Below are 24,808 nucleotides of genomic sequence, written 5' to 3'. Positions count from 1 at the left end.
TTGTCTGTCATTTTAGCTTTGTTGTTGAAGGACCATTCCGGTGTATACTGATCCATATCCCCGTCATTCAAGCCTATCTGGTGCTGTCCATGGGAAAAATGAGAAAATTTGTAAAGCTGACTTAATGTGGTATTCAATAACACACAAGTTTAAACAAGCACTCCGATTGGTCAATTCCCATTCTAGAGTGTGTTTAAATGCCTGGTGAAAGAACAGACAAAAATAATGTGCCTAATTACAGAAAGTATCGCTACGCTAACTAGCTGAAACTACTTTCATGAGCCTAGTTTCCATAACAACGTTCAACTGTTACATTGTTTCACTTGCGCAGTAGGAACGAGGCGCTTTTACTATAGGAACTATTTTCTGATGGAGATGAACTCGGGCAGAAAGCTTGAATTTGAGGGCAAATTAACCCACAATATGAAAACATTTTACAATATTGTTGATAATGAAGATGGTTTGTGTTATTGATTTGCAATCTTACACTCGATGGTGTTCTTGAATGTCATTATTGGTACTTGAAGCACAGGACTTCGGAACTCGGCGCAAGCGCCTCGTTCCTACGGCTGTGCTTTGCGTACCAATGACATTCAAGAACGCCATCTTGTGTAAGATTGCTTAAAAGAACCGATCACAGGTGGCCAGAGTAGGAAATGTGACATCCACTATCCCTCAGCACAAGTGCTTCCCAGGGCCAGAGCCGTATATAGAGAGAGTTCCGCCAACTCTGTTTAGAACGTTCAGGACAATTCTGTCATGGATTGGTTCAAAGGTAGTCACGTGTTTTGTGTACGCCATCTTACAGACCAAACATTAATCAATCGTCATTACCATGCTATCAAGGCAAGTGCGACAACTTACAAGAGAGGAATATATATCTGTAATATCGTTACTTTTCGAAAGAAAATGTTGTGTTGTGTAGCCTATGGTTGCTCTCTAAGGCCCGGACGTGGTAAACGTCTGCATCATTTCCCTCAGGACCCTACTAGGAGGAAATTGTGGGAGCAGAGGGTCAGAAGGATGAACTGGAAGCCGAATAATTTTTCCTTGTTGTGTGAGGTAAGAACATTTCTAACATGGACTTTGTAAAGAAAACACATTTGGAAAATATTATTGTACCCCATCAATTCATGGCATGCTTCGAAAAAAGTACTAACCAAAGTGAATTTGATTTGAACTTAGCCTAGTAGTGTTAAGCTACACGATGCTCGCTAGCTCTTTGTGCCTTTTTTATGCTAATGCTAGCACTGAACTCCGGGACAAACAACCTGCATCTGCCGTCTGTATTTTTCCACCAGGCTCTTTTATGCATAAGTATGCACTGGTTAGATGCCATTCTGTGAAAATCTATGCAATTTTTGCATAGAACATTGCAAGGCTAGCCTACTTGACGTGCTATCTTTCTGCACTGCCGCATTTTACCCTTTGTCTTTGTTTATGTTCATGCATGTCAGAAAGATTGTGATTAACTTTGCACGGAAATCATGTGGATATATTGCAAACAAATGCCCTTTTGCAGCATTGCTTGGTCAGCTATTTCTCGAGTTACAGATAATACATGGTCAGTTCATGTTTGCTGGAGAGATTTATGTTACTCTTGTCTAGAGTCTAGTGCCAAAGCGCTTATGTAATCCATGCAATAACTATGCATTGGTTAGATGCCATTCTGTGAAAATCCATTACCATCATTTACTTTCTCTTTGAAATTGCATTAAAATGTCTGACTCTGTTTGTAGGACCACTTCGATGAGACACAGTTAGAGTCACAGAGCTGATGGTGTTAGGAAGCTCAAGCCAAATTCCATCCCAACACTGTTCGTCTTTACCCCACCGACACCGCCCAGCAGACCCACCAAACGAAACGGACTGAAGATGAACCATCTCTGAATGCAAACATTCAGAATGTATTCAGAATGTATTATACGCTATATAGTGTAAGAAGTAAAGATATTAAAGATTGTCTAATACAAAATGTATACTTTTACCGTAATATTTGAGATGTTTTAATGGCTCTTCCCTGATTTCACTGTTGATATTTTAATATGAATATTGAATATGAATTTTCCTGTTGGAGGATCTTCCTGAGAGTCTGTTGTTTAAATGTTGTACAAATTATTGCGTACTGCTAGGATTTTAATGCAAACATTCAGAATGTATTATAAGTTATAGTCTAAGAAGTTATATTGCTAACGTCTGATTAATTTTTTATGACAGAGAAAACTCTTTAATTGATAAACAAAATCATACGTGTATGGTCTTTTTTCCCTTGGGCATTAGTCATCAGTCAGACTTTTAACAATAGACACAGTCTGATCATGACCTAAGTAGGCTACGAGAAGGGTTAATTTGATGTTTAGGGGAAATATTTATAGTCTAGATTAAAATAAATAACCAAGAAGTTGTAATTTTTAGCCAATGTCTCAATAAGTAATCGTAGGCTACACGGCGACGGCTATCGGAGAAGGTGAACGCGGCTCCACTGATAGGCGATCAGGGCTCCAGAGTACGACCTATTAGGTCGCATATGCGACCTAATTTCAGTTGAACGGTTGAACGGTGATTGGCTGTTTTACGTTAATTCACCCAGGGAGTGAACTGATTGGCTGTTACGTGACGTCACACAGGGAGTGAACGCTGATTGGCTGTTTCAACGCGAATGCCGCGAAGAAGTTGAAATATTTCAACTTCAGCGAATTTGTCGCGGCGCGGTGCGACGTGGATCAAATCTTGTCACGCGAATTGGCGACAAAAAAATTTGCCCGATTCGCGTCTCCACGTTCACTTTGCATTGAAACGTGTCGCGGGGCGAAGTGCGGTGTGAACACACCTTTATAGCAGACACACTCAAGGGAAAGACCGCTGACAAAGTCGCATCCGCCCCCTACCTCTCGTTCATGCTTGACGGTTCCACTGACAAATCCACCAAAGAGTGCGAGATTATATATGCCCGTATCGTTGAAGATGGAAAAACAATATTCTTATTGGCCATATTGTGGTTGAACATGGCCATGCAGAAGGTAAAGAGTGTGTCTCATATAGCCAAATGATAATAACTATATGGAAAAATGCTCTATAGGTTAATTATGGTAGAATTAAGGTAGAATTATTTAATGCCATCATGCCCAGGTATCTTATAAAAACACACAGAATTGTGTGTGTGTAAATATAAATATTCCATGTTATGTGCTTAATTTAAGGCGTTTATCTATCTTTATTTTTATTCTTTATCTATTTATTTGTCAATCTTTCATAAACATAAGGTCATGTATTAATAACACGCTTTACAAAGAAAAATATGGTGCTACCTAATTTGTTTTGGTGCTACTAAATGAAAAGCTAGGTGGCACCAGTGCTACCTGTCAAAAAGTTAGTCTGGAGCCCTGTAGGTGATGTAGGCATAATTGTCTGTCTTCTCGAGACGTTCAACGTGATATATTTGTAAAAGCGTTAATATTTTAGCAAAGTATGAGAAACCTTTTAACATTCTCAAACAGTTTATGATGATAATGAGCGATTTGTTGCAACATCCCATCTTCGTTCCATTGGCAGACGTTGTACAGTGAGCTGACTTGGGTCTACAAGATGGCACCCATGATTTCAGTTGGCAGAACTCTCTATATACGGCTCTGCCCAGGGCTATGTGATGCACCCGCTGCAGAGCAGCAATCACACCTCCATCATCAAATTTGCTGCTGCAATGGGTTGGTGCACCTGATCAGCAGAAACAACAATCAAATGGGCCTATACCTAAAAAGGAGCCCTATGAATTATAAGCCATTTAAAAAATTTCACTTTGAGGTTTTCTAACATTAAGTCGAGTTCCCCTAGCCTCCCTATGGTCCCCCAGTAGCTAAAAATTGTGTAAACCGAGAAGTAGCTATCTTGCGCCGTCTTTGAAAAAAGGATCGCTGAAACGCTTCGATTTGGCTTCCGGCCCCATATGACGTCATATGGAGCCATGTTACCTCCCCTTTCTCTGCTTGGCCCGCCCAGAGAATTTGGCCCGCCAATGAGACAATGAGCTAGGACCGTGCGAGCGCCACATGTGTGTGTGTGAATACACACTGTAACGCAAGTGTTCTTTGTTATTTGGATAACCGTTCCGCTGTTGGTGTAAAGGCCCATTCACACCCTACGGTAAATACGGATACGGACGCTTTTGTCTGGTCCTGGAGGTCGTCCGTCAGTGGGTCCGTTGCCTCTGAGCTTACGAATCCGGAGTGCTCCGGACAAACCGGAGCACTGCCACCGGAGATCGAGGCGGCAGTAGAGGCAGAAGTCCCAACCACGAGAGTAGTAGGCCTATAATAACTGATATGTATATATATTTTGTATTTAACGTTTTATACTTATATTATACTATATACTTGACCTTATAATTTTATTGTACACCTGCTTTGGCAATGCAAATGTATATTTTTTATGCCAATAAAACTTTTTTGAATTTAAATTTTGAGCAGAGAATCTGCAGGTTGGTGAGGGGTGCCACATGCCACCTCCACGTACACTTTGTGCCGGATGACAGAGCATAATCATCTCCTCTACAGATACCATGTTTGCGATTGTCGATGCCGGCCATTTTATACACGACAGTCACTGCCCTCTAGAGGTTGTTTTGCGTAACATCCATAACACTGAAACCGGACGGAGGTATGAAGGGTAGTCCCGGAGACAACGTTTAGTACGGACGGACAAATTTCGTCCGGATCCGGAGGTATGAGGCGGCCTTCATGGCGCATAACATGCAACACAATAACGCAAGCTTGCATGTAGCTCCCATTTTGTGATAAGACTAGACTGCGTCGGGTTGGTTGAGAAGGAATTGGAAACCGCGACATGGAGGAAAAAAGGATTGTTTCCTAGGATTGTCCGTCGGAGCCCCGCTGTAGCGGGCAGTGGGGCTGGGCGGGCAGCCCCGGGGTTGGCCAGCGTTCAGCAGGTAGCCCCGGGGGTGGCCAGCGGGCAGCGGGGCTCAGACAGACCGCTGCCGTGGCAGCAGGGCTGGGCGGGCAGCCCCGGGGGTGGCCAGCGTTCCGCGGGGCTCCGACGGACAATCCTGGGCAACAATCCTTTTCTCCTCCATGTCGCGGTTCCCAATTCCTTCTCAACCAACCCGACGCAGACAACCCCGTGCAACAATCGCGGGCAACAATCCCCTTCTCCTCCATTTCATTTCTCCGTTGAGTCTGTAGCCTACTTAATATTGACGTGGAAGTGGAAGAACCAGAGGCGTCTGAGAGCCCGTCGCAGTCGTTTGAGATTCATAATATCATACGGAGGCGCAAACAGCTTTTGACCATGATAATATATATTATATAGATATCTAAATATAATGATATTATTTAGATATAGAGCTCCAGGACTCCCGCCGGAGCACCCGGAGTGTTCAGTGTTCCACTGTAAACACTAGCGCATGGTACCGTGGCTGCAAGCTGCTCAGGGCCACACCCCCACCCTCCACCTTGACCCGCCTCTAAAAACGGCACGTTTGTGGAGAGCTCATTGTGGGACTGGCTTGTAGTGGCTGTAACTCTGCACCATGGCTGAATTTCTTAAACGTCTTCAAGTACTGTATTAGGGGCCCACTAACACCTTTATTAAAGCATCCATAAAATAGCATGCCATGGGACCTTTAAACAAATAACATTTCCTAGCATTCAGCTAATATCTCCTCATGATCCAATAGCTATGCGACCCCTGAGGGTGTTGTAAAAAAACTCTGGTCTTCTCAGCAGCACGTAGGCTGATAACTATGAAAACTATGTAAACTACACTACCGTAATTTCCCGCATATAGGCCGCATCGTGGACAAACCGCAAGCCTTTAATTTATGTATTAAAAAAACAATTGTGTGCATGAGAACGGTGAGAGCACATCAAACGCGCGTAGCAGCTCGGACCCGTCTTTCTTTACTGTCTCCGAGTGTGTGTCGCTGTTAAACACCTGACAATGAGCTAGTTTACCATGATAAGACCGCCATATGAATCTGGAAAAAATGAATAAAGACAGGATTTGGTCTCCTATATTTCCTATGCAGGATAACTCATGTGTGTTTCCATTGAAAACAAGAACATTCAAAGTGATCCTAAACTTTAAACCTACTCTACGTTCTGTTGGGCAAAAGCATCAACCAAGAAATTTAAACAAATAATACAAACTGAACTTCCACCATCATGCATAGCGCACATTTAAACAGATAAAAGAGCAAAGAGGAGCCAGCTCAATAAAAGCATCTTCCCTCATGGTATAATCTATCTATCTATAATCTATGGTATAATTCACCCCTGTGAGATGCGTGCCAGCTCACCAGCATAACCTGCAATGTCCACAAAACCAAGGATATGGTTCCAACCCAATGTAGAAGAGTATATCACCCTTGTAGTTATGTGGCCCAGAACATTTGACTCGGACTGTAAGAAAAATAATAGCTTGTAGCCTGTAGAGGCCTAGACCTAATCACTAGTATCAAAAGAATGACCTGACAGGTGGTGAGTGATATGGCTGTGATCTAGCCCCCTAGTTCTAGCCAAAGCAGGTAGCCTCGGTCTAACATCTGCCGACAACAACCTGTATATCAAAGCAGCATCTTCCTCATGGTATAATCTGAAACCCCTGTCAAATGTGCTAGAGGGACTCACTTCACAACCAATAAGCTTTTATATAAGACAGGAAATTAACTTCCCTTCCCTCTCTCAAGCAGTCCGAGGGCGAAACAGAAATAAACTTTCAGATTTTCTAGTATTTTAAATTACAGTATCTTCATTTTACAATTGTATCTCTATGCTTGTAAAATTTATATTAATGACCATTAATACTTACAAGACACTGCTTGAAAAGTAGATTAGGATCTTCACGCAGGAACACAGGAAGTCCTTTCATGGCTGCTTCCTTGCCGTGTCTGACGATGTTGGTGGTCTCAAAGAAAAAAAGAAAAAACAGAAAGATAGCTCTAATAATAGCAAGACTAATTGTAATTCAACAGATTGAATTTCATCTGGGCAAAAGTATTGTTTGGTACTGTACAGTGCACACACCTCATCATCAAGCTTTCTCAGCATCGCCTTCAGATCCTTGCCAAACTCGGTTTTTCGGGCGCGGTACAAACTCAGCAGTAGGGGCGCATATTTTTCTACAGCAGCTCTGAATGTTCCGAGTAGATCTTTGTTTGTAATACAGAAAAACTCCTCACAAATCTGTAAAATGCAGGAAAAAACAAATATGTACAGAGGAATAGTAAGTAAATTGGGAGAATTTGTAACCTGTCAAAAATTGTCTATAGCCATTATCATTTTGAAAAGCATTTACAGCCTCTCCAGGATGTAGTGGGTGCCTGCTTGCGTGAATGAACGTGCGTGCACGTGTGTTCGTGCCGTCGCTTCAAATACTTTCTTTTCTTTTCAAAACTTGGGAATTAATACGGCGCGGTAAATAAAGTATTTAAAGCGAATAAGGGACGCTGTTTTTGTTGTTTATTTGGTTTTGGACGCATGCATCGGCTTTGAGTTTGTTACTTTGAAATCACACACACACACACACACCAACCTGCCCGAGTGATGCCGCAGCGCGTTGACTAGTCCGTTCTGAGGCGTCCATAGGCTTTATGGTTTGTGTGTTTGAAAGCCGTGACACTCCTTTACCAGTTGGCCTGAAATACTCGACTTGATTCGGAGGACTCACCTGCCTCAGCCATTTTTCATATCAAAGCAGTGAAGGCGGGGGGAGGGGGAAGAAAGAGGATAGCAGATTAACCAGCAGGGCGCGCACAGCGCACAGACTTGTGCGGAGGTGAATTTACAGTGAGCCGTTTGACGGGAGAACAAAAATAAATAGGCGGTCGACTGACCGCGGCACTAGTCTCAATGTGCTAAGTGCATGATGCCTGTAGTGCTAAGGCGAACTCACCGACGAGAAACTGTGTCAATTTCCAATGGATAGTGTAGCCCAGGGGTCCAAACTTTTCACCTACCATAATCTAAGATCCGAATCATCAAGCTGGGGCTAATATTCAGATCTTAGCTCCGCCGCCGGGGGGCTTCGCGGTCGGGGTTCCGCCGCCGGCCATAGGCCCGGTCAGGAATCTAGCTAAGATCTGCTAAGAGCTGAATGGCCCGGTGGTTGGGGACCGCTGGTGTAGCCTATCTATGGGCAATTAAAATGCATGAAAAGGCCATGCTGTATGGATAACGCGAACACATTGGGTACCTACATCTAATAGAAAAGTATTCATCGAACCGCAGGCCTTGACTAGGCTAGTCTACATAAAAAAAGACGTGTGCAACTAGCCTAGCTAAACACCGAATTGTGTTCTCATTTAGGAATGAGGAGTTGACGTCACGGCACAGTAAGCCGTGTAAGCCCCCCCCCCCCCTTTCCGCCATGTTGGTAGGTACGCCCCTCCGAGTGCAGCTGAGCCTTGCGTTATTGTTGACACGGTAGCTGCTAGCAGAGGAGGTTGTTGAAATTCTTTACTGTTTTAACAATGCCTGGAAGCAACTGCTGCGTTAAAAACTGCTCCAATGCCTCACACGATCGCCGAGGAAACCGTAAGAACAGTGGGCTAGTTTTTTAGGTTCCCTAAATGGAGAACGCACTTAGGAGAGCAAGTATCCGACATCACGAGGAGACGTCGGATTTCTTGGGTGGCTGCAATCAGAAGAAAGGACCTTACTTTCGATAACATTCCCCAGTCGATAAGAGTGTGTTCTCTGCATTTTCACTCAGGTACGTTCTCTAAAAATGTCTTTAAATTTGTTTATGTTGTCGTCTCTTAAAGCCACGAAGTGTACCTTATGTTGGTGCGAACCCTGAAGTGCATCTGAAGTTGTTTTCTAGCAGCTAGCTAGCTACCTAACAAACTGTTGCTTCTTAGAAAATGCTCGATGGCCCAACCATTAATGTTGTTTTAAACAAAACTAGTTGAGATTCAGTTCATGGCATTAGTGTTTCCCATGATTGTTTTGAGCTTAACTAACACATTTGCTGTAAAAGCTTAAAGCATTGATTACATTGCATTAAAGCATTGATTGAAGCATTGATTGTACATTGTACATTGCATTAAAGCATTGATTGTAATTAAAGCATTGATTACATTGAGTTTTCATAATCTAATTATTCTGTTCTAGGTAAACCATCATATGAGATGGTGGAGAACCACCCTGACTGGACACCATCTTTGCGGTTAGGCCACAGTGATGTCAAGCCAACAGATGGAGCGAGATATCAGCGGCATGTAATGCGCAGCAGGACCCAGCGCCAGGAGCAAGTGCCACCGCTGGCAGAGCATGAGGAGCAGCGGCCTCCATCCCCGACAGAGGAGCAGCGGCCTCCATCCCCGACAGAGGAGCAGCGGCCTCCATCCCCGACAGAGGAGCAGCGGCCGCCATCCCCGACAGAGGAGCAGCGGCCGCCATCCCCAGCACAGGAGCAGCGGCCTCCATCCCCGACAGAGGAGCAGCGGCCGCCATCCCCAGCACAGGACCAGCGACCGCCATCCCCAGCACAGGACCTGGAATGTGGACTCTGCACATCTAGAGGAGATGTAATCAACAGTCTTTTGGAGGAAAACAGAAAGCTGAAGGAGGAGCTTGATGAGTACCGGATGAATGAGAACTTTCTGAGTGGTGATGATAACATAGTGAAGTATTACACAGGACTTGCAAGCTATGTAATGTTTCAGACACTTCTATGCAGTCTCACCCCATATCTGCCTCAAGGTAGGATGAAGAAACTCTCACCCTTCCAGCTTGTCCTGTTGACTCTAATGCGCCTCAGACTAGACCTGCCAGTAAAGCACATCAGCCATCTGTTTCGGGTACACAGGACAACAGTCAGTGATGCCTTTCACCATACCCTTGGAGTGATGTATGCTATGCACGGCTGTGTCCATTAGTGCACTGGCCAAGCAGAGACTGTTTATTGACGAGTATGCCACACCAGTTCGTGGAATCGTTCGGGAAAAATGTAGCCGCCATTGTGGATTGTTTCGAGGTGTTTATTGAAAAACCCTCAAATGTACTGGCAAGGGCACAGACTTTCTCTCAGTATAAACATGCATACACCATGAAGTACCTAATTACACCCTTACACCTAAAGGGTGTAATTTCTTTCATATCCCAAGGGTGGGGTGGGCGCACTAGTGACAAACGTATAACAGAGCAAAGTGGTTTCCTCAACAAACTGTTGCTAGGTGACATTGTGCTGGCAGATAGGGGCTTTAATATCAGGGAAAGTGTGGGTATGATGTGTGCTGAAGTTAAGGTACCTACGTTCACAAGGGGTCGTGCACAACTGGATGCGAAAGATGTGGAGGAGACTAGGGCCATAGCACATCTCAGGATTCATGTTGAGAGGGTGATTGGTGTTGTGCGCAACAAATTTAAATTCTTACACTCCACTGTACCTGTGAACATGCTCATCAAATGTGAGCGTGAAAACCTAATGCCGTTGGATAAGATTGTCACAGTTTGCTGTGCCTTAACAAATGTGTAAAAGTGTTGTTTGAGTGCCTCCTTACTGTTTCGTGTTGAAATAAATTCTTGAAACAACATGATATGGCGTAACATTATTTATTGAGAACTGTTAGAATAGAAATAGAACTATAAATTGAATAAATAGAAATTGACAGTGCAACATTTCAAAAGGTTGAAACAGTAAACAGTGCAAAAGAACAATGTGCATTTAAAAATAAACATTTAAAAATAGCAATAAAGAAATCAAAAAGAAATGTGCATGGATGTACAATTCCTTGGCCTCTTCACCACGGCCTGTGGCTGTAGTTCACGAAGCACACTGGGGCCAGGTGATGCTTGGGAGGTAGGTGGTATCGAGAAATATTGCACCGCAAGTTCAGGGAGAGCCACCTTCACAAAGAAGTCCTGTGCCTTCTGAAGCCGTGCATTCCAAAATGTTTTGTCTGGAGCTATGTGCAGAATCACACAGTCCTTCAATGTCCACACTACACAGTCACAGTAGGCACTCTCTGTTACAAACAGTTGGGTCTGGACCTGGGTGTAGTACTGGTGGTTCTTCTTGAGGTGCACCTGACCATCAACAGCATGCAGACAGAAGTTGCGGTCATCTGATGAGTACGCACCAAGGATTGTGCTGCCCTTGTACTTCGCGGGGCATTTCACTTCTATGCAGCCTTTCCCACTACAAGTGCAAGTAACAATGGCATCTGGCGATGCTCCTACCTGTGGGAAGGCCGGGTTGACAAAAAACCCACAAGTTTCCACTTGTTGATCGGTGTGCTGATCCTTTGTTTGGGCAGTGTATGCCTGCCTCGCTGTCTCCTCATGTTTGATGCCCCAACTGGTGGCTGCTGTTCCCGGCCCACGTGTAGGATAACAAACCCTCTTTATGGTGGAGGGTGCTGGTAAACTAATGTCTGTTGCATAAACACAATGCATTGAGGAGGCTGTGATTCTTCCAGCCCGTGCAGCAAACCAAAGTGAGTTGTGCTGTCCCCGCGTCCTTCTCTCTATCTGCACTGCCTGTTCCTCAGACACATCAGCAATGCTCCCTATGGTCTGGCAGTGCTTCTGCAGCGCAGGCAAGTCACTCCTATTAAGGCCGCTTCCATTAGCCAGAGACTGTAAGCTGCGGATGGGCCGAATAGGGTCTCTGAACTCATCGCAGTATTCGGGTAGCACACTCAAAATTGCTGATCTTGTCCCTGTCGTGCTGATTTCCCGGTAGAATACTGCTAGCTCTTCCGGTGTTGGTGTCAGTGTGTCATTGGCTGTTTTGGCTGGACGTGTTCTCAGCGCAGGACTATTGTGGGTCTCACCGTCTATTCGTCTGTTTAGAGACCTCCGTGTAGCTGCAGCAGATATGAAATTGATGCGTAACCTCTGGCAGGACCTTGTTGATGCTGCTTGGCAGCTTCCAGTAGGCCGGTTCGTCTGTGACTGTGGCCTTCTCCTTTAACCGTACACAGGCATCGACCATAAACAGCAGGGCTCCGACATGGGTGCACGACTCCGCTACACCAGCCATGCATGTACAGTGGGCCGAACACACTTGCCCCGATGGTGTGAGGATGACCCATGGGGTGAGTGGAGGCTCGCAGAGCCGTCGTGAATGCATTACCTGTTAGATACAAGAGGTAAATAAATTAAATAAACAGTAAAAAGCCTTGAAGACAAGGGACACATTTTATTTCAAGTTACAGCCTAGTCTAGACCCCCATTTCCATTTGTATGCAGCTTTCCAGATTTACATTTGTCTGCAGCCTGAATCTCACAGACCTTTCATTCACACCGTTAATGGCTTGCTTTAGTCTAACCAGACCATTAACTACCCTAGCCTAACCAGAACTGGTTTGTCTACTTCGAAGCCCCCAACACACAATGCCTAGTATGTTTCATTGGGCTAAAATCAAATTAGCATAACAAGCTGCAAAACATGTGGGAAGTTAATCTAACGTTTGTGTGCATGGAACACCTCGTTACAATCTAGTGTTTACGAAACAATCGCGGTAAATTACTTTGTCACTTTGGTTAACGCAATGTATTCACAACACATTAGTATTAGCATAAAACTCAAAAGGTGAAGCAACTTACCTTTGCCAGTACAACAGTGTTTTGAGCGTTTGGAGGCTTGTAGATGGCCAGGTCTTGCACCCAACCACAGCAGAATGTCTCATAGCTTTCTAGTGATTTATGGCTTTTAAATTCTTGCATCGTATATTGACTGATGCCAAAAAACAAGTAGTTCACTATGTCCATATATGTGCAAGGTGGTTAAAGGTCCAGGTCTCTGTCCCATTCTGCTGCAGGTAGCTCGTATGGGTCGACGATGTTTAAGTCTGACAGCTTCTCCTCATACCTCTGCTTGGCGCTGGTAGTGAGTTTGTTCCTGTATTCCAATTTTAGCGAAAACACACATAACATTAGCTTGAAAGAAAAAAACAGTTTAAGTATGCTTATCTTTGCGTGAATTTCGGGATGACTCGTCTGCCAATGACTTCAAGTTGGTTGTGTTTTAACCGGTGATTGTTGCGCCAAACTGTTTACAAAGCGACACTTGCTTGCGACGCAGCAAGCGGCTGCTAGTTGACCTGCCGGGCGGGACGATCAGTACTTCCCCACATAAAGAGCTTAGTTCTGATTGGATCGCTTCCCAAATCGTGCCGGGTGCAAACTAGCAACGACACGTGCGTCGGTGTAGAAAGTCAATTGCACCAGGCGCAAGATAGGGCCCTTCTTCTGTTTGGCGCACATGGCTAATTTGCATACGCGCACAGGACTGGCTGGCTCCGCTTGGCAAAAAATAGAACTATTTGTGAATAAATGTTTCAAATTCTGAATACTGGACATGGTGAGCTTTAACACATTTAAATGACCATTAGTGACAATAAAATATATATATATTATTTATTTTTTTGACGAAATTTGAGACCCCCTTCAAATTTTGCTTTTGAGGCTTTCAGGTGGTCTCATGGGTTAATCGGGGGGGGGCACAGCCCCCCGGACCCCCCCGTATTTCGAACACTGCCTTTATTACAGATTGCACCAACTGGTTGAGGACAATGACAACGACAATGTTTTTAACTGTTGTTTGTTGTTCTTACATATTATCGTGAAATAACTCTGAAATTACTGACTTTAAAGGTTGTGTGTGGGGAGTTTTTTCTATCTTTAATAAACAACTGCACGTAACAATAACAAAAAAATATTTCCATCTGGGTCCAACAATTCTCTCTGTTTTCAAATGTTTTAGAAGGCTTCGCAGGAGACCAATAGGTTAGTTTGGAGATTTGTTTTTCATTCGTTGTACTTGGTATGCCTGTTAGTCATGCATACTTGCATTGTACATGCATTGTTGCTCCCTCCATGACACTTACAGTATTAGTGACAGTTTTAGCACTAAATGTGATTGATTAATCAACTGGACTATGGTCTGTCTGCATCGCATGCATGGCTGTGAAGAGTTGAGGCTTTTGGAGCTATCTTGGAATTCTCTTAAAAGCATAATTACTGGCCCCTCAAAAGCAGAACGGCTACAAATTACAACTGTGCTCAAAGCAAACTAAAATAGCCTGATTCAATTAGCATGGAATGATGTACTGCAGACCAGGGATTGAACAGGCTAGAGAACTGCACTGTTAAAATGTACAAAAACATTTCAGGGAGCTTTATTGTTTACTCGCCCTACACACACGTGCATACACATGCACACACACACACACACACACACACACACACACACACACACACACACACGTAATTGTATACAACGGGCTTGTTAATGGAAGACGCATGACCGGACAGGGTTGAACCCTTGGTCTGCATCTCTCTCCCTTGCCTCCCTCCTCCTCCTCTTCCTCTTCCACCTCATCATGCGAGTCTCGTTATCCATCCAAACAATGCACAAGTTCAACAATGTAAGCACAATAAAAAAAAAAACACATAATTATCCTGCCAAAATGTCGAAGCGTCACCACTGCTGACACGGGGAAAAAGCCTCAGTAACAGCAAGCCTCCTGACAGTGAATCCAGAAGCCTTGCTTCCAGGTGACCTGGGTTCTTGGTTATGTTCAAAAATAATTTTTCATGGGTGTGTTCTCCACTGGATATGTATTTGTTTGGGCTTGTTTTCCCCAACAGACGACCGCCTCTGGGTGTCATTCGTCTGCAGCGGCCCGCATGATAATCTTCCCATTTGGAAAGCTGCAGTCAGAGCAGAGGAGCCCGGCCCGGGATCTCCCCCCTCTGAGCTGAGCCGCTCACTGGCTGTGGGGCTGGCAGGAGCTGCTAAGTCGTTTCTCCTTCCATCCCTGAGATACTGTGGGTGTCCTTAAGCTCTCCCTGCTCCTCAAGTGCATCAGATAATACCATTTGACAGTTACTCACACAGACGCCCCCCTCCCCCCCCCCCCTCACACACACAACCAGACCCATCTGCTCCACCCTTTTCCTTTTCTCTCCCCCGTCACTCCCCGCACCACCCTCCACCTTCTTCCTGTCAACTCTTCATCGCGTCAATCATAACTTTCATAAACTATGGTGGCATAATGTTGAGTTCCAATCCTTTGAGCTAAACAGGCGGTATGTAACATGTAATGTACCGGTAGAATTTATTCGCTGGCCTTTCACTCCGACTGAGCCTGAGTGCGACCTGTCATCGCCCCTGTAGAATCCTCCTCCACCCCTTCACCCCTCCCTCTAATCTTGCTTTCCAACCCATGTCTTAACCCATGTTTAAGGGGCTTTAAGTGGCAGCAAAGTTATGAGAAAAAGCGAAGGGATTACTAGCTATTATGTGATGAGGGGCGGAGGCATTACACACACACACACACACACACACACACACACACACACACACAATCAAACACACAATGTACCACCACAGCCATTAAAATAGTCTAATAAAGAGCTTTCTCTGTTACGCTCCAGCGGAACCACAATTCCAAAATTGATTCATTTCCAGCATTTATTTAATGAGACAAGTGGTGCGCCAAAACTTTGCCAAGGTCCAGGCTAATCCGCAGATCAACCGGCTGGGGTGGGAACCATCCCATAATTGATAGAGTGGCATGCTGGGTACCTCGATGCCACGCTGTGATGTCTACTCCCCCCCCCCCTTCCAATGAGTCATTAATGGGCTCCAGGGTCCTGGAGTGGGTCCCCATCTGTGTACCACCTGTAGTACTACACCGCAGTACTAGCCCTGTTCAGTAGGCACGTGCACTATCTTCCTCTCCCACGTGCACACGCACACGCTCACACACACACACAAACACACACACACACACACACACACACGTGTCACCTCCTGCCTGCCAACCCACCATCACCACTCTTGACTCCCTTTTGTGTTACTTTATCATTTCATTCTTACATACACACACACATACATACACACACACACACACACACACACACACACACACACACACACACACACAGACAGACATACACACATACTATACACACACACACACACACACACATACATAATCAGTGGCGGACACAGCGTGCTGTGGCTGTCTGTCTCACCTTCTCCACTATGGTTTCGTTCGCAAGATGGATGGGCCTAATAAACGCTAGCAGCTGTGTGAAGTAGAGATGGCCAGTAGGCTAATGTTAACATCACAGCATTAGGACATCTTATCGGCTGGTCATTCTGGACAGTTATTATAAAATGAAGTCATTACATTACACATGCTTGATTTAAGTTTAAATGCTTCATTCCTCAATGTGTATTTTGTTTGAGACAGAAAGCCTTAAACACGGTAAGGGGAATTTGAAGTGGTGAAAATCAGAGACAGAAATGACAACCAGAATTCTGAATTAGGAATGGTTTATCATCCTCTCCTATAGACCTCTGAAGAATAAGTCCCGCCTCCGGTTCCCTCGGTCAACATGGGGTTTATGAATGACCGTAGCCTGTATAACAAACTCTGGAAGAAGTAAAAGCTGCGTCACATAGGCCTACGTTTGAACTACACACATTTTCCATCTAGTTTCGACTGGCTTTTTGGATTGTCGGTGCCGTTAAAGTAGTAAACTATTATAAATGCTATTTTAACGGCACCGACAATTTTTTTTGCCATCAGAGATCGCTTAAGATTGCAAAAAAAATCTGATCGCTCGAAATATATTTCCTTTTTTTAGCCAAAATATTTTTTCGAGCAATCTGATTGGTGTATTGGGATCTGATTTGTGTAGGCTACTTTGCTGTATTCTGGTTCTGTCCAACATTCTTGGTGAATTCGGCCGTAGATGGGCCCACCATGGCGTGGCACACACACACACACACACACACACACACACACACACACACACACACACACACACATTCACACTTGATTCAACCATTTCAAACTTTATCAGCTCAGCTATTCTATATTTTATCTCAAAATTATTTAAAATGTATTGCTTTAGCTATTTGTTTAACTCTTCACTTTATTTGTTTCCAACCATGCTACATTTTTTAAATGGTGTGGATGTTTACATTGTTTCCTCCATTTAGACTTTTGAACTCTCTGACACTTATTAAATCATATTTTTAACCTCACTTTGCACTACATTTTCTCCAGGAAATGCATTTTCTAGGGTAGCAATGGCCTTCGATGGTGCTACTGGTGTCCACCTAACTAGATAATCCACCTGGCATCTGGGGTTAATTCCACTCACACAAAGTCGATTAATCCTAGAAACGCACGACAAGACAAGTCAATCTAGTGGCCAGGTCCGTATTCACACTAAAAGCCATTTTTCATATTTACTCACATTTAAGGCAGCACAGACATTTCAATTTGAATGATTTGGGCAGAATCATTTCCATAGTCCACAACATGAATATGAATAATTTTACGAATATCATAATGCAGAATATAGTGTTAGACACATGTTGGGTAGTGTAGGCAGGCATTCGGTCTTAGGGATAGGGTTTTAGGGTTTTGGTTTAAGGGGTCACTTAAGGGTTAGGGTTAATAAAGATACGGCTTTAAGGTTTAGCTTTTCCTATTGGGTTTCAGGGTTTAGTTTTTGTTTCTAGTCTAGCGTTAGGTTAGGGCTCAAGGATCCTTGGCGCCATCTTGTGGCGCCAGGGGAAAACCACTCAAACGCGCCTCTATAAAAACGAATGCAAAACTAATCTCCACGAGGTAGTTAGAAAGAAAATATAGTGTTAGTTTTACAAATATGGTTTGTAATAGGGGTTACTGTAGGTAGGGTGTGTTTTGGGGTTAGGGTTTCGCATGAGGGATTCTTTAAGGGTTATGGTTTGGTTTAAGTGGTTGGTTTTAGGATTAGGGTTTGCTTTAGGGCAGGCCTATTCAACTTGCGGCCCGTGGGCCCTTCTTTTTTTTCTGGCCCGCAAGAGGTTGTCTGCAAACCAAAAAAAAAGAAATTATATTAAAAAAAACACGTTTGTTTTTTTCTAAACTCACTTTAGCTAGGCTAACAACACGCTTCAAGATGTCTCTCTCCAAGCAAGATTAAAAGTGAAGAAGAAAGGAATGCGTCTGACAAGTTTTTTCCATGTAGTAGTAGGCCTACTATATCTATTAAGTTAACACTACTTTAAGTATGATTTATTTGTAGCAATTCATTGACATAGTTTTACTCTATATGTGGCCCATGAACCCCCAGTGGTTTTCCTTTTTTGCCCACTTGTTAAGGAGGTTGAATAGCCCTGCTTTAGGGGTTTGTTTTAGGGTAAGGGTTTGGTGGGTAGGGGTTGGTTTTAGGGTAGGGTTCAGGTTTTAGAGTTTGGTTAAGGGGAACGGTCCAAGGAAAGGGCCCACATTCCCAGGACAAGGATGTTTTTAATAGATCCTTTGATTTATTTATTATTTACTACTACTTCATCATTATGCCGTTGTATAATTGTTGTATTTGTTGATTGCTGCTCTCCCTTCACCGCTGTCCCTCCAGTCTGTGAGCATTCCCTGCTCCTCTTGGTACATATCTATATTCTGAGAATCTTAAAGTGATTTGCTTTTATTGTGCATATCAAAGCAATTTTCAATTGTTTTTTACAGTGCCATATAAATAAAGTGGGGCTGGGAGTCAAACACACTAGCCACACACAAGTAAGTTACAGCTTTGTTTAATGTTCAACTTCATATGTTGTATAGTACAACACAACAATTTTGCGATTTCTCAAAAAAAAGAGGGGGGACATTTTAACCATGTCATGAGACATTTTAACCTATCGTTCTGCTGGGAGTCAAACACACTGGACTCATCACTTGTAACTCCTAACTAGTAGGCCTACCTATGATAACAAAGAAGGAAACCCAAAATAAGCAAGAGAGAGAGTGTGAGGTTAAATGTTCCTAAACACCCTTTGTTAATCATCATCCTGCTCTATAGGGGCTGATATAGAGGAACAGTGGGCCACAGCAGTCATCCATTGTAGACTTCTTATAGACCTACACCATTACTCCATTGTATTATTGTTATATGCCAACATAATTCATCCATTGTAGTTTGTTATAAGCCTACATAATTAATCCATTGCAGTTTGTTATAGGCCTACATAATAAATCCATTGTAGTCTTGTTATAAGCCTACAGCATTAGTCCATTGTAGTCTTGTTATAGTCCTACAGCATTAGCAGCATTTAAATGAGAGTATAGGGAGAATGGAGTACAGTGAAGATAACAAAAAGAAAGATCCACATTTTGCTTTTATTTTAATTAAACAAAAGTGGAATGTAAAATTCTTAAATCCGATTATAAAATAATTCAAATTATCAAAAATCTGCACACTTCACTACACTGGAAATCCAGAGTTCTCCCGAGAGGACAATTTGAATTTGCTCAGCGATTTGCTCACTCTGGGAACAAGCAATATAGCCTACTCACTCCCTGATTCCCCTGGATCCAAACATTAACCAATCACATCGGTGTATCTGATATATAGTAGGAAAAAAAATATCACAGACTGGACACGGCAAGGGTCTTAAATATAGACCTCTGAAGAATAAGTCCCGCCTCCAAGGCTCCGGTTCCCTCGGTCAAATGTCTGTGGGAAATAACATGGGGTTTATGAATGATTGCACATAACAAACTCTGTAGGTGGCGAAGAAGTAAAAGCTACACTTTTTCCATCTAGTTTCGACTGGCTTTTTGGATTGTCGGTGCCGTTAAAGTAGTAAAAGATTATAAATGCTATTTTAACGGCACCGACAATCCAAAAAGCCAGTCGAAACTAGATGGGAAAAGTGTGTAGTTCAAAACGTGACGCAGCTTTTACTTCTTCGCCACCTACAGAGTTTGTTATGTGCAATCATTCAAACCCCATGTTATTTCCCATAGACATTTGACCGAGGGAACCGGAGCCTCGGAGGCGGGACTTATTCTTCAGAGGTCTATTGGTTAGCTCCGCTGGTCTGGATACGCCACCCCTTGTATTCTTCTGATTAGTCGTAGTGTTATCCAATTGCGTGCAGTGATATGTTCAAATGCACGCTTGGTGCCGCCCCTCGAGTTGGGCCATTTTCATTACTTGTTGCCAGACCCTACAGCTTTCTAGATGTGGGTCAGGATTTCCAGGCTAACACTTCACAACCTGGTCTCCATGAATTCATTCCGTCCAAAGAACTTCCCACACACAGCAAGTGTGTTGAACTGCTGGGAGATCTCCTTTGGGGACTTGCCCTTGGTTTCGGGAACCAGGAAGAAGCTGTACAGCGCCCCCAGCAGGCAGAAGCAGGCAAACAGCAGGAAGCAGTAGGAGCCCAGGCCTTCCTGTGACAGACGGGGGAAGACGAGGGAAGAACTTGAGAAGAGGAATCAATAGTGTTTTACTAAAATTATTTAGATCTTATTTGTTAAATATATTTTAAATACAGACAATACCGTTTCACACATTACTTCATGACACAGTTTAAACTAACCTAGAAAGCAAAGGTTGTGATTCTCATTCCCTTTTCATTACCTCAACGGTGGGTCTCTTGATTGTTTGTCAGTCATTGTAGGACACAACGGTTTCAGTTGCCAAAGCACCAACAAATGATTGACTAGTGAACAAGGTCATCTATATGAGCTATGAAGTTAGTTTATGTTCGTTGGCGTGTACATACAATGATGAAGGGGAAGATGAAGCCTAAGACAGCAAACTGGCCCCAGCGCTGTAACCCAATGAGGGTCATGGCAGCCGGATGATGCGACTGTTCAAAGCTGTCGTTGATGAGGGCCATGCTCACTCCACCTGAAGAACCCCAGAAAAGCTTTGACATCCTCCATCAACTACACTTCAACGTTTAAGTTTGTGTGCGTGTGTGTGTTATTACATACTAGGTCCTCCACTGACACACATGATGAAGATCATGAACAATGCAGCAGTGCAGTATGCAACCCATGGGTTAGGATTCTGAAAGAGTGCAACCAGGTATGACATCCCCAAATCAATGTTGTATTCACATCCAACGCAAACATTCAACATCAAACATCCAACCCAAACCATTGTATTTGTATTTGTTTCTATTTTTTCTATTTAGAGTGTAGAACCCCGGCAATAGCAGAGCAGTGTGCATACACAAGGGGAAAAAAATATAGGAATAGGAATACACAATAGACAATAAAGTAAAATAAAAAATTAGAATATGTGCTGTAAGGCTGTGATCTTCTGTGTCTCAGCTGGGGGGAGGTAAACTGGAGCCTCACCTGAAGGTTGAGCATGATGGTAATCAACAGCAGCATAGTGAACATGATACTGAAACCTCCAAGCAGAAGGGGCTTGCGTCCGCTGCGCTCAACAATCAGGGTCTGAGAGAGAGAAAGAGAGAGAAAGAGAAAGAGAGAAAGAAAGAAGGAAAACTAAGGCACATTGTAAAGCCACAAACCGTTTCTCTTGAAAATCTCTTTAACATGCAAAGATTGACGATTACAGTTGCAGAATAAATCTTACAGCGGTGATGGTGGCAAGAACTTCTGATCCTCCAAAACCCAGTGTGATGTAACGGATTTGGTCAACCGGAACTTCTGCCTTATTTAAAATGTCAAATGAGAAGATACTGATCTGGGTGGGTGAGAAAGAGTAAGAAGATATAATGCTTGGAACAGTGTCTTTAGTGTCATTAACACACTTACTTTGATGATATAATACTCTTTAGTTTTCCACTGAATAAGTAGCTCAGTTGCAGATTGTTTGAGGTATATATCTGGTCCAATGAAGGACCCTATAGGACAGATAGGTAAGGGGTTCCCTTCTCACTGCAGACATCCCTGACAACTGGATGCAGGCTGAGATGATCACAATGGCCATGATTTGACCTTTGATGCTCCTGTCTTGAAGAAACTCCAGCAGGCCTTTAACTTGGACCCCTTTAGAGGCCGCTCTTTCCGCCAACATCTCGTCTATCTCCACTTTATACTCGCCAGGGCCCCATAGTATCTGCAGTGCTTGGTAGAAAGACAGTTCACTGTAAGGCGCAATGCATTCTGCATTTAACAGAGACCACGCACAGTTAAGAGTAAGGGTGCAGAAGCTCAGATGTTCCATACCCAGCCAAAATATACTGTGTTTGATTCCAAACAGATCTCAATCTGCTACTTAATTAAATGTATTTCAATTCAATGTAAGTTGCTTTGGATCAAATTGCCTGCTAAATGAGTAGTACTCAATATTGAATAACACATACTGTATATGCCAGCAGGTGTCATTGTGGTGCATTGGCTAGTGATGGTGGCATTTTGCTTTGATTCTAGGAGTTTTGGTTATGTGTATGTGTGGCCAAGTCATATTTCTTTGGTTGTTCTATATATGCCAAGTTATGGCCAACCTTTCCTGCAGGCGCTGATGTCCCCTGTATCCATCAGCAGATATCTGGGAGCCTCGGGGAAGAGAGGCAGGGTGAGCAACTGGGCGACGACGAAACACGTAGGAGCAAAGAGCAGGATGTTCCACAGGTGTTCACGACCCAACAGCTCACTACAGCACCGCGTCAGAGAGAGGGATAGGAAGATGGAGAGAGAGGGGGAGAGAGAGAGAGAAAGAGACAGAGAGAGAGACAGAGAGGCTTTGTAAGAACAGCACAACCTGGTCTAACAAACGTAATTTGTTCCATTACCATGATAATAATATATTATAATTTATAAAACGGGGGGCCTAAATCAAGCGATCTGATTGGTTCCCAACCGTTGTATATTGAGCGTATACACACAGCTATGACGCCCGTTCAGTTTACAGAGTCCAGTATCACTCCGCGCCTAACTTGAACTGTTGTTTATTTATATATAAAAGCGATAGCATAGTTCACTGAAGCCTAAAAAAAAGCCTGTAAAGCAATAGGCACACGGTCGCCGGCAATTTAGCCTTCTAAATTGCTAAATTGCCGGCGAACCAAGCTACCGTCTCTAGCCTTCTCTCTGAAGGACGCTACAGTGTGTTGCATAGCAACCGCCGTACACTTTGCCGGCAGCCAGGAGGGACTACTTTTCTGTATTCGTTAAAAAAAAATGCTTTTCCGACTTTCTCGCTTTTTCAAAATTGAGGGTGTCTATGACTTTAATTTCGCCATATTTACGTAACCGTTTTATAAAAGCAATAGATCACGACAGGCCGTGATATACGGTCATTATACCACAGTGAAGGGGGTCGCCGCCCCTCCGCTGCGCGTCGGGACGGACAACGCCCCTTAACTGTGGTATAATGAGCGTATACCACGGCCTGTCGTGATCTATTGCTTAAATATATATATAGGAAATGGTTTGCAAAAACATTATGCATTGATTTTCAAAGATGACTTTTTAATATCAATGCCTTAGTCCGAAGATTTGTCCGGAGAGTTTTCCCAGGGAGAGGAAAAATACATTGCTGAGCATCAATGTGCCTCTAAGCTGTTTGGGGGAGCACTCCGCCAGGTAAATCATCTGTACGCTTCCACCCAGGCCTTCAAAGTAAGCACATGCACATATGACTGATTATTATTCATCCCCAGCCCACAGTGCATTGCCTCTCACTGAAATAGCAACGGGCTGATTGCATTTTACAGGATGACTTCCAACTGAATCCATTCGTCTGCCTTACCTGCTCCAAAGCCAATCATAAACCGTGCAACCACGATCATTTCAAAGGAGTTTGAATCTTTACTGGTCAGCATGAGTACTCCTCCAACGACTATGAAGAGGCCGTTCCCAATCACAATTTTCTTCCTATAGGGAAAGGTACGGTGGTGAATCAAACCTTTGTTTAGCTCATCAGGATTATTGAGAATACAATATGGTCTTTTTACCTTCCAAACTTTCCAGTGACGAACTTGACACTGGCCGCGCCAAACAACCCACCAATCGCATATGCAGCGATAATGAGGGACCAGATGAGGGTGACTGTTTCTGAAGGGGGGTACTCCTCATATCTGTGATTCCAACTGCTGTTGATAAAATTCCGGATGAACTGTAAAGCCAGGCAAAGAGTTTAACTCTGGATGTACTGTAAAGCCAGGCAGAGGGTTTAACTCTGGATGTACTGTAAAGCCAGGCAGATGGTTTAACTCTCTCTCTCTCTCTCACACACACACACACACACACACACACACACACACACACACACACACACACACACACACACACACACACACACACACACACACACACACACACACACACACACACACACACACACACAGTAGAGTAATTAGGGTTCAATCTATGAGAAATGTATCTTTCTTACCGGCGCGGGAGAGCTTATCCCAGTGTTGTTGAAGCCAGTTTGAAAGGTTCCCCCGATGCCCAAAATCCAAATGAATAACAGCACTTTCCCACGGGTCTAAGGTTTGACAAAAACACCAAGAATAGCTTCTGTGATCATTGTATCAGTGTATATACTAATTACATACTAATTTAGCTGAGTCACTGATTTTACATTACACTATACATTACATTACATGTAATGTATATATACATTACATTACATTACATATACATTACACTATACATTTCCACTCTCCATTATACATAGTTTTTAGCAAAATGTAAGTATTTTTACATTATATTAAATTGAAGAAATATATATTACTTGTTGATTATAATAATCAGGCTGCAACTCTGAAATTCTAATAAACAATATAGCATCATTTGTATAGATTAACCTACCAGTTTCCTAAACATGTTTTCCATTTTTCCATGTGATTGCGTTTGCTGGAACTGAACTGCTGTCAAAGAAAAGCCTGACTACAGACCAGTTAATTCTTTGACAAAACCAAAAACAAGTCAACGAGTAACTTGCGTTAGAAATTCTCACAGTCATGCTCCTCTCGCTCTCCTTTTAAGGGAAATGGACTATAGACCATGATTTTGTCGGATTTTCTTTCTGTCAAACTCCAGGTTTTACAGAAAGACAGACGT

General features: G+C 43.4%; 1 protein-coding gene and 1 pseudogene across 2 annotated transcripts; one reads left to right on the top strand and one right to left on the bottom strand.

Annotated features, from left to right (window-relative positions):
• Positions 1-9,521: 9,521 nt before the first annotated feature.
• Positions 9,522-14,726, top strand: LOC311338183 (annotated as a pseudogene). The gene is made up of 2 exons: positions 9,522-10,423; positions 14,644-14,726. The product of its transcript is annotated as an uncharacterized misc_RNA (transcript).
• Positions 14,727-19,810: 5,084 nt separating this feature from the next.
• On the bottom strand, positions 19,811-24,706 carry slc2a9l1 (solute carrier family 2 member 9, like 1). Its single transcript, XM_084464462.1, has 12 exons — positions 24,557-24,706; positions 24,135-24,230; positions 23,698-23,858; positions 23,493-23,617; positions 23,226-23,355; positions 22,246-22,394; positions 21,678-21,865; positions 21,372-21,482; positions 21,128-21,229; positions 20,759-20,834; positions 20,545-20,672; positions 19,811-20,209 (listed from the first exon to the last, which is right to left on the bottom strand). Exons 1-12 carry the CDS (start codon positions 24,578-24,580, stop codon positions 20,024-20,026), a joined length of 1,476 nt encoding a protein of 491 aa, XP_084320588.1. The 5' UTR covers positions 24,581-24,706; the 3' UTR covers positions 19,811-20,023.
• Positions 24,707-24,808: the final 102 nt, after the last annotated feature.

Source organism: Micromesistius poutassou (assembly GCF_964030765.1).
Source record: "Micromesistius poutassou genome assembly, chromosome: 2".
Taxonomy (NCBI): domain Eukaryota; kingdom Metazoa; phylum Chordata; class Actinopteri; order Gadiformes; family Gadidae; genus Micromesistius; species Micromesistius poutassou.
The sequence above is the reverse complement of the archived record's forward strand: the minus strand, read 5'-3'. Positions and strand labels throughout refer to the sequence as shown.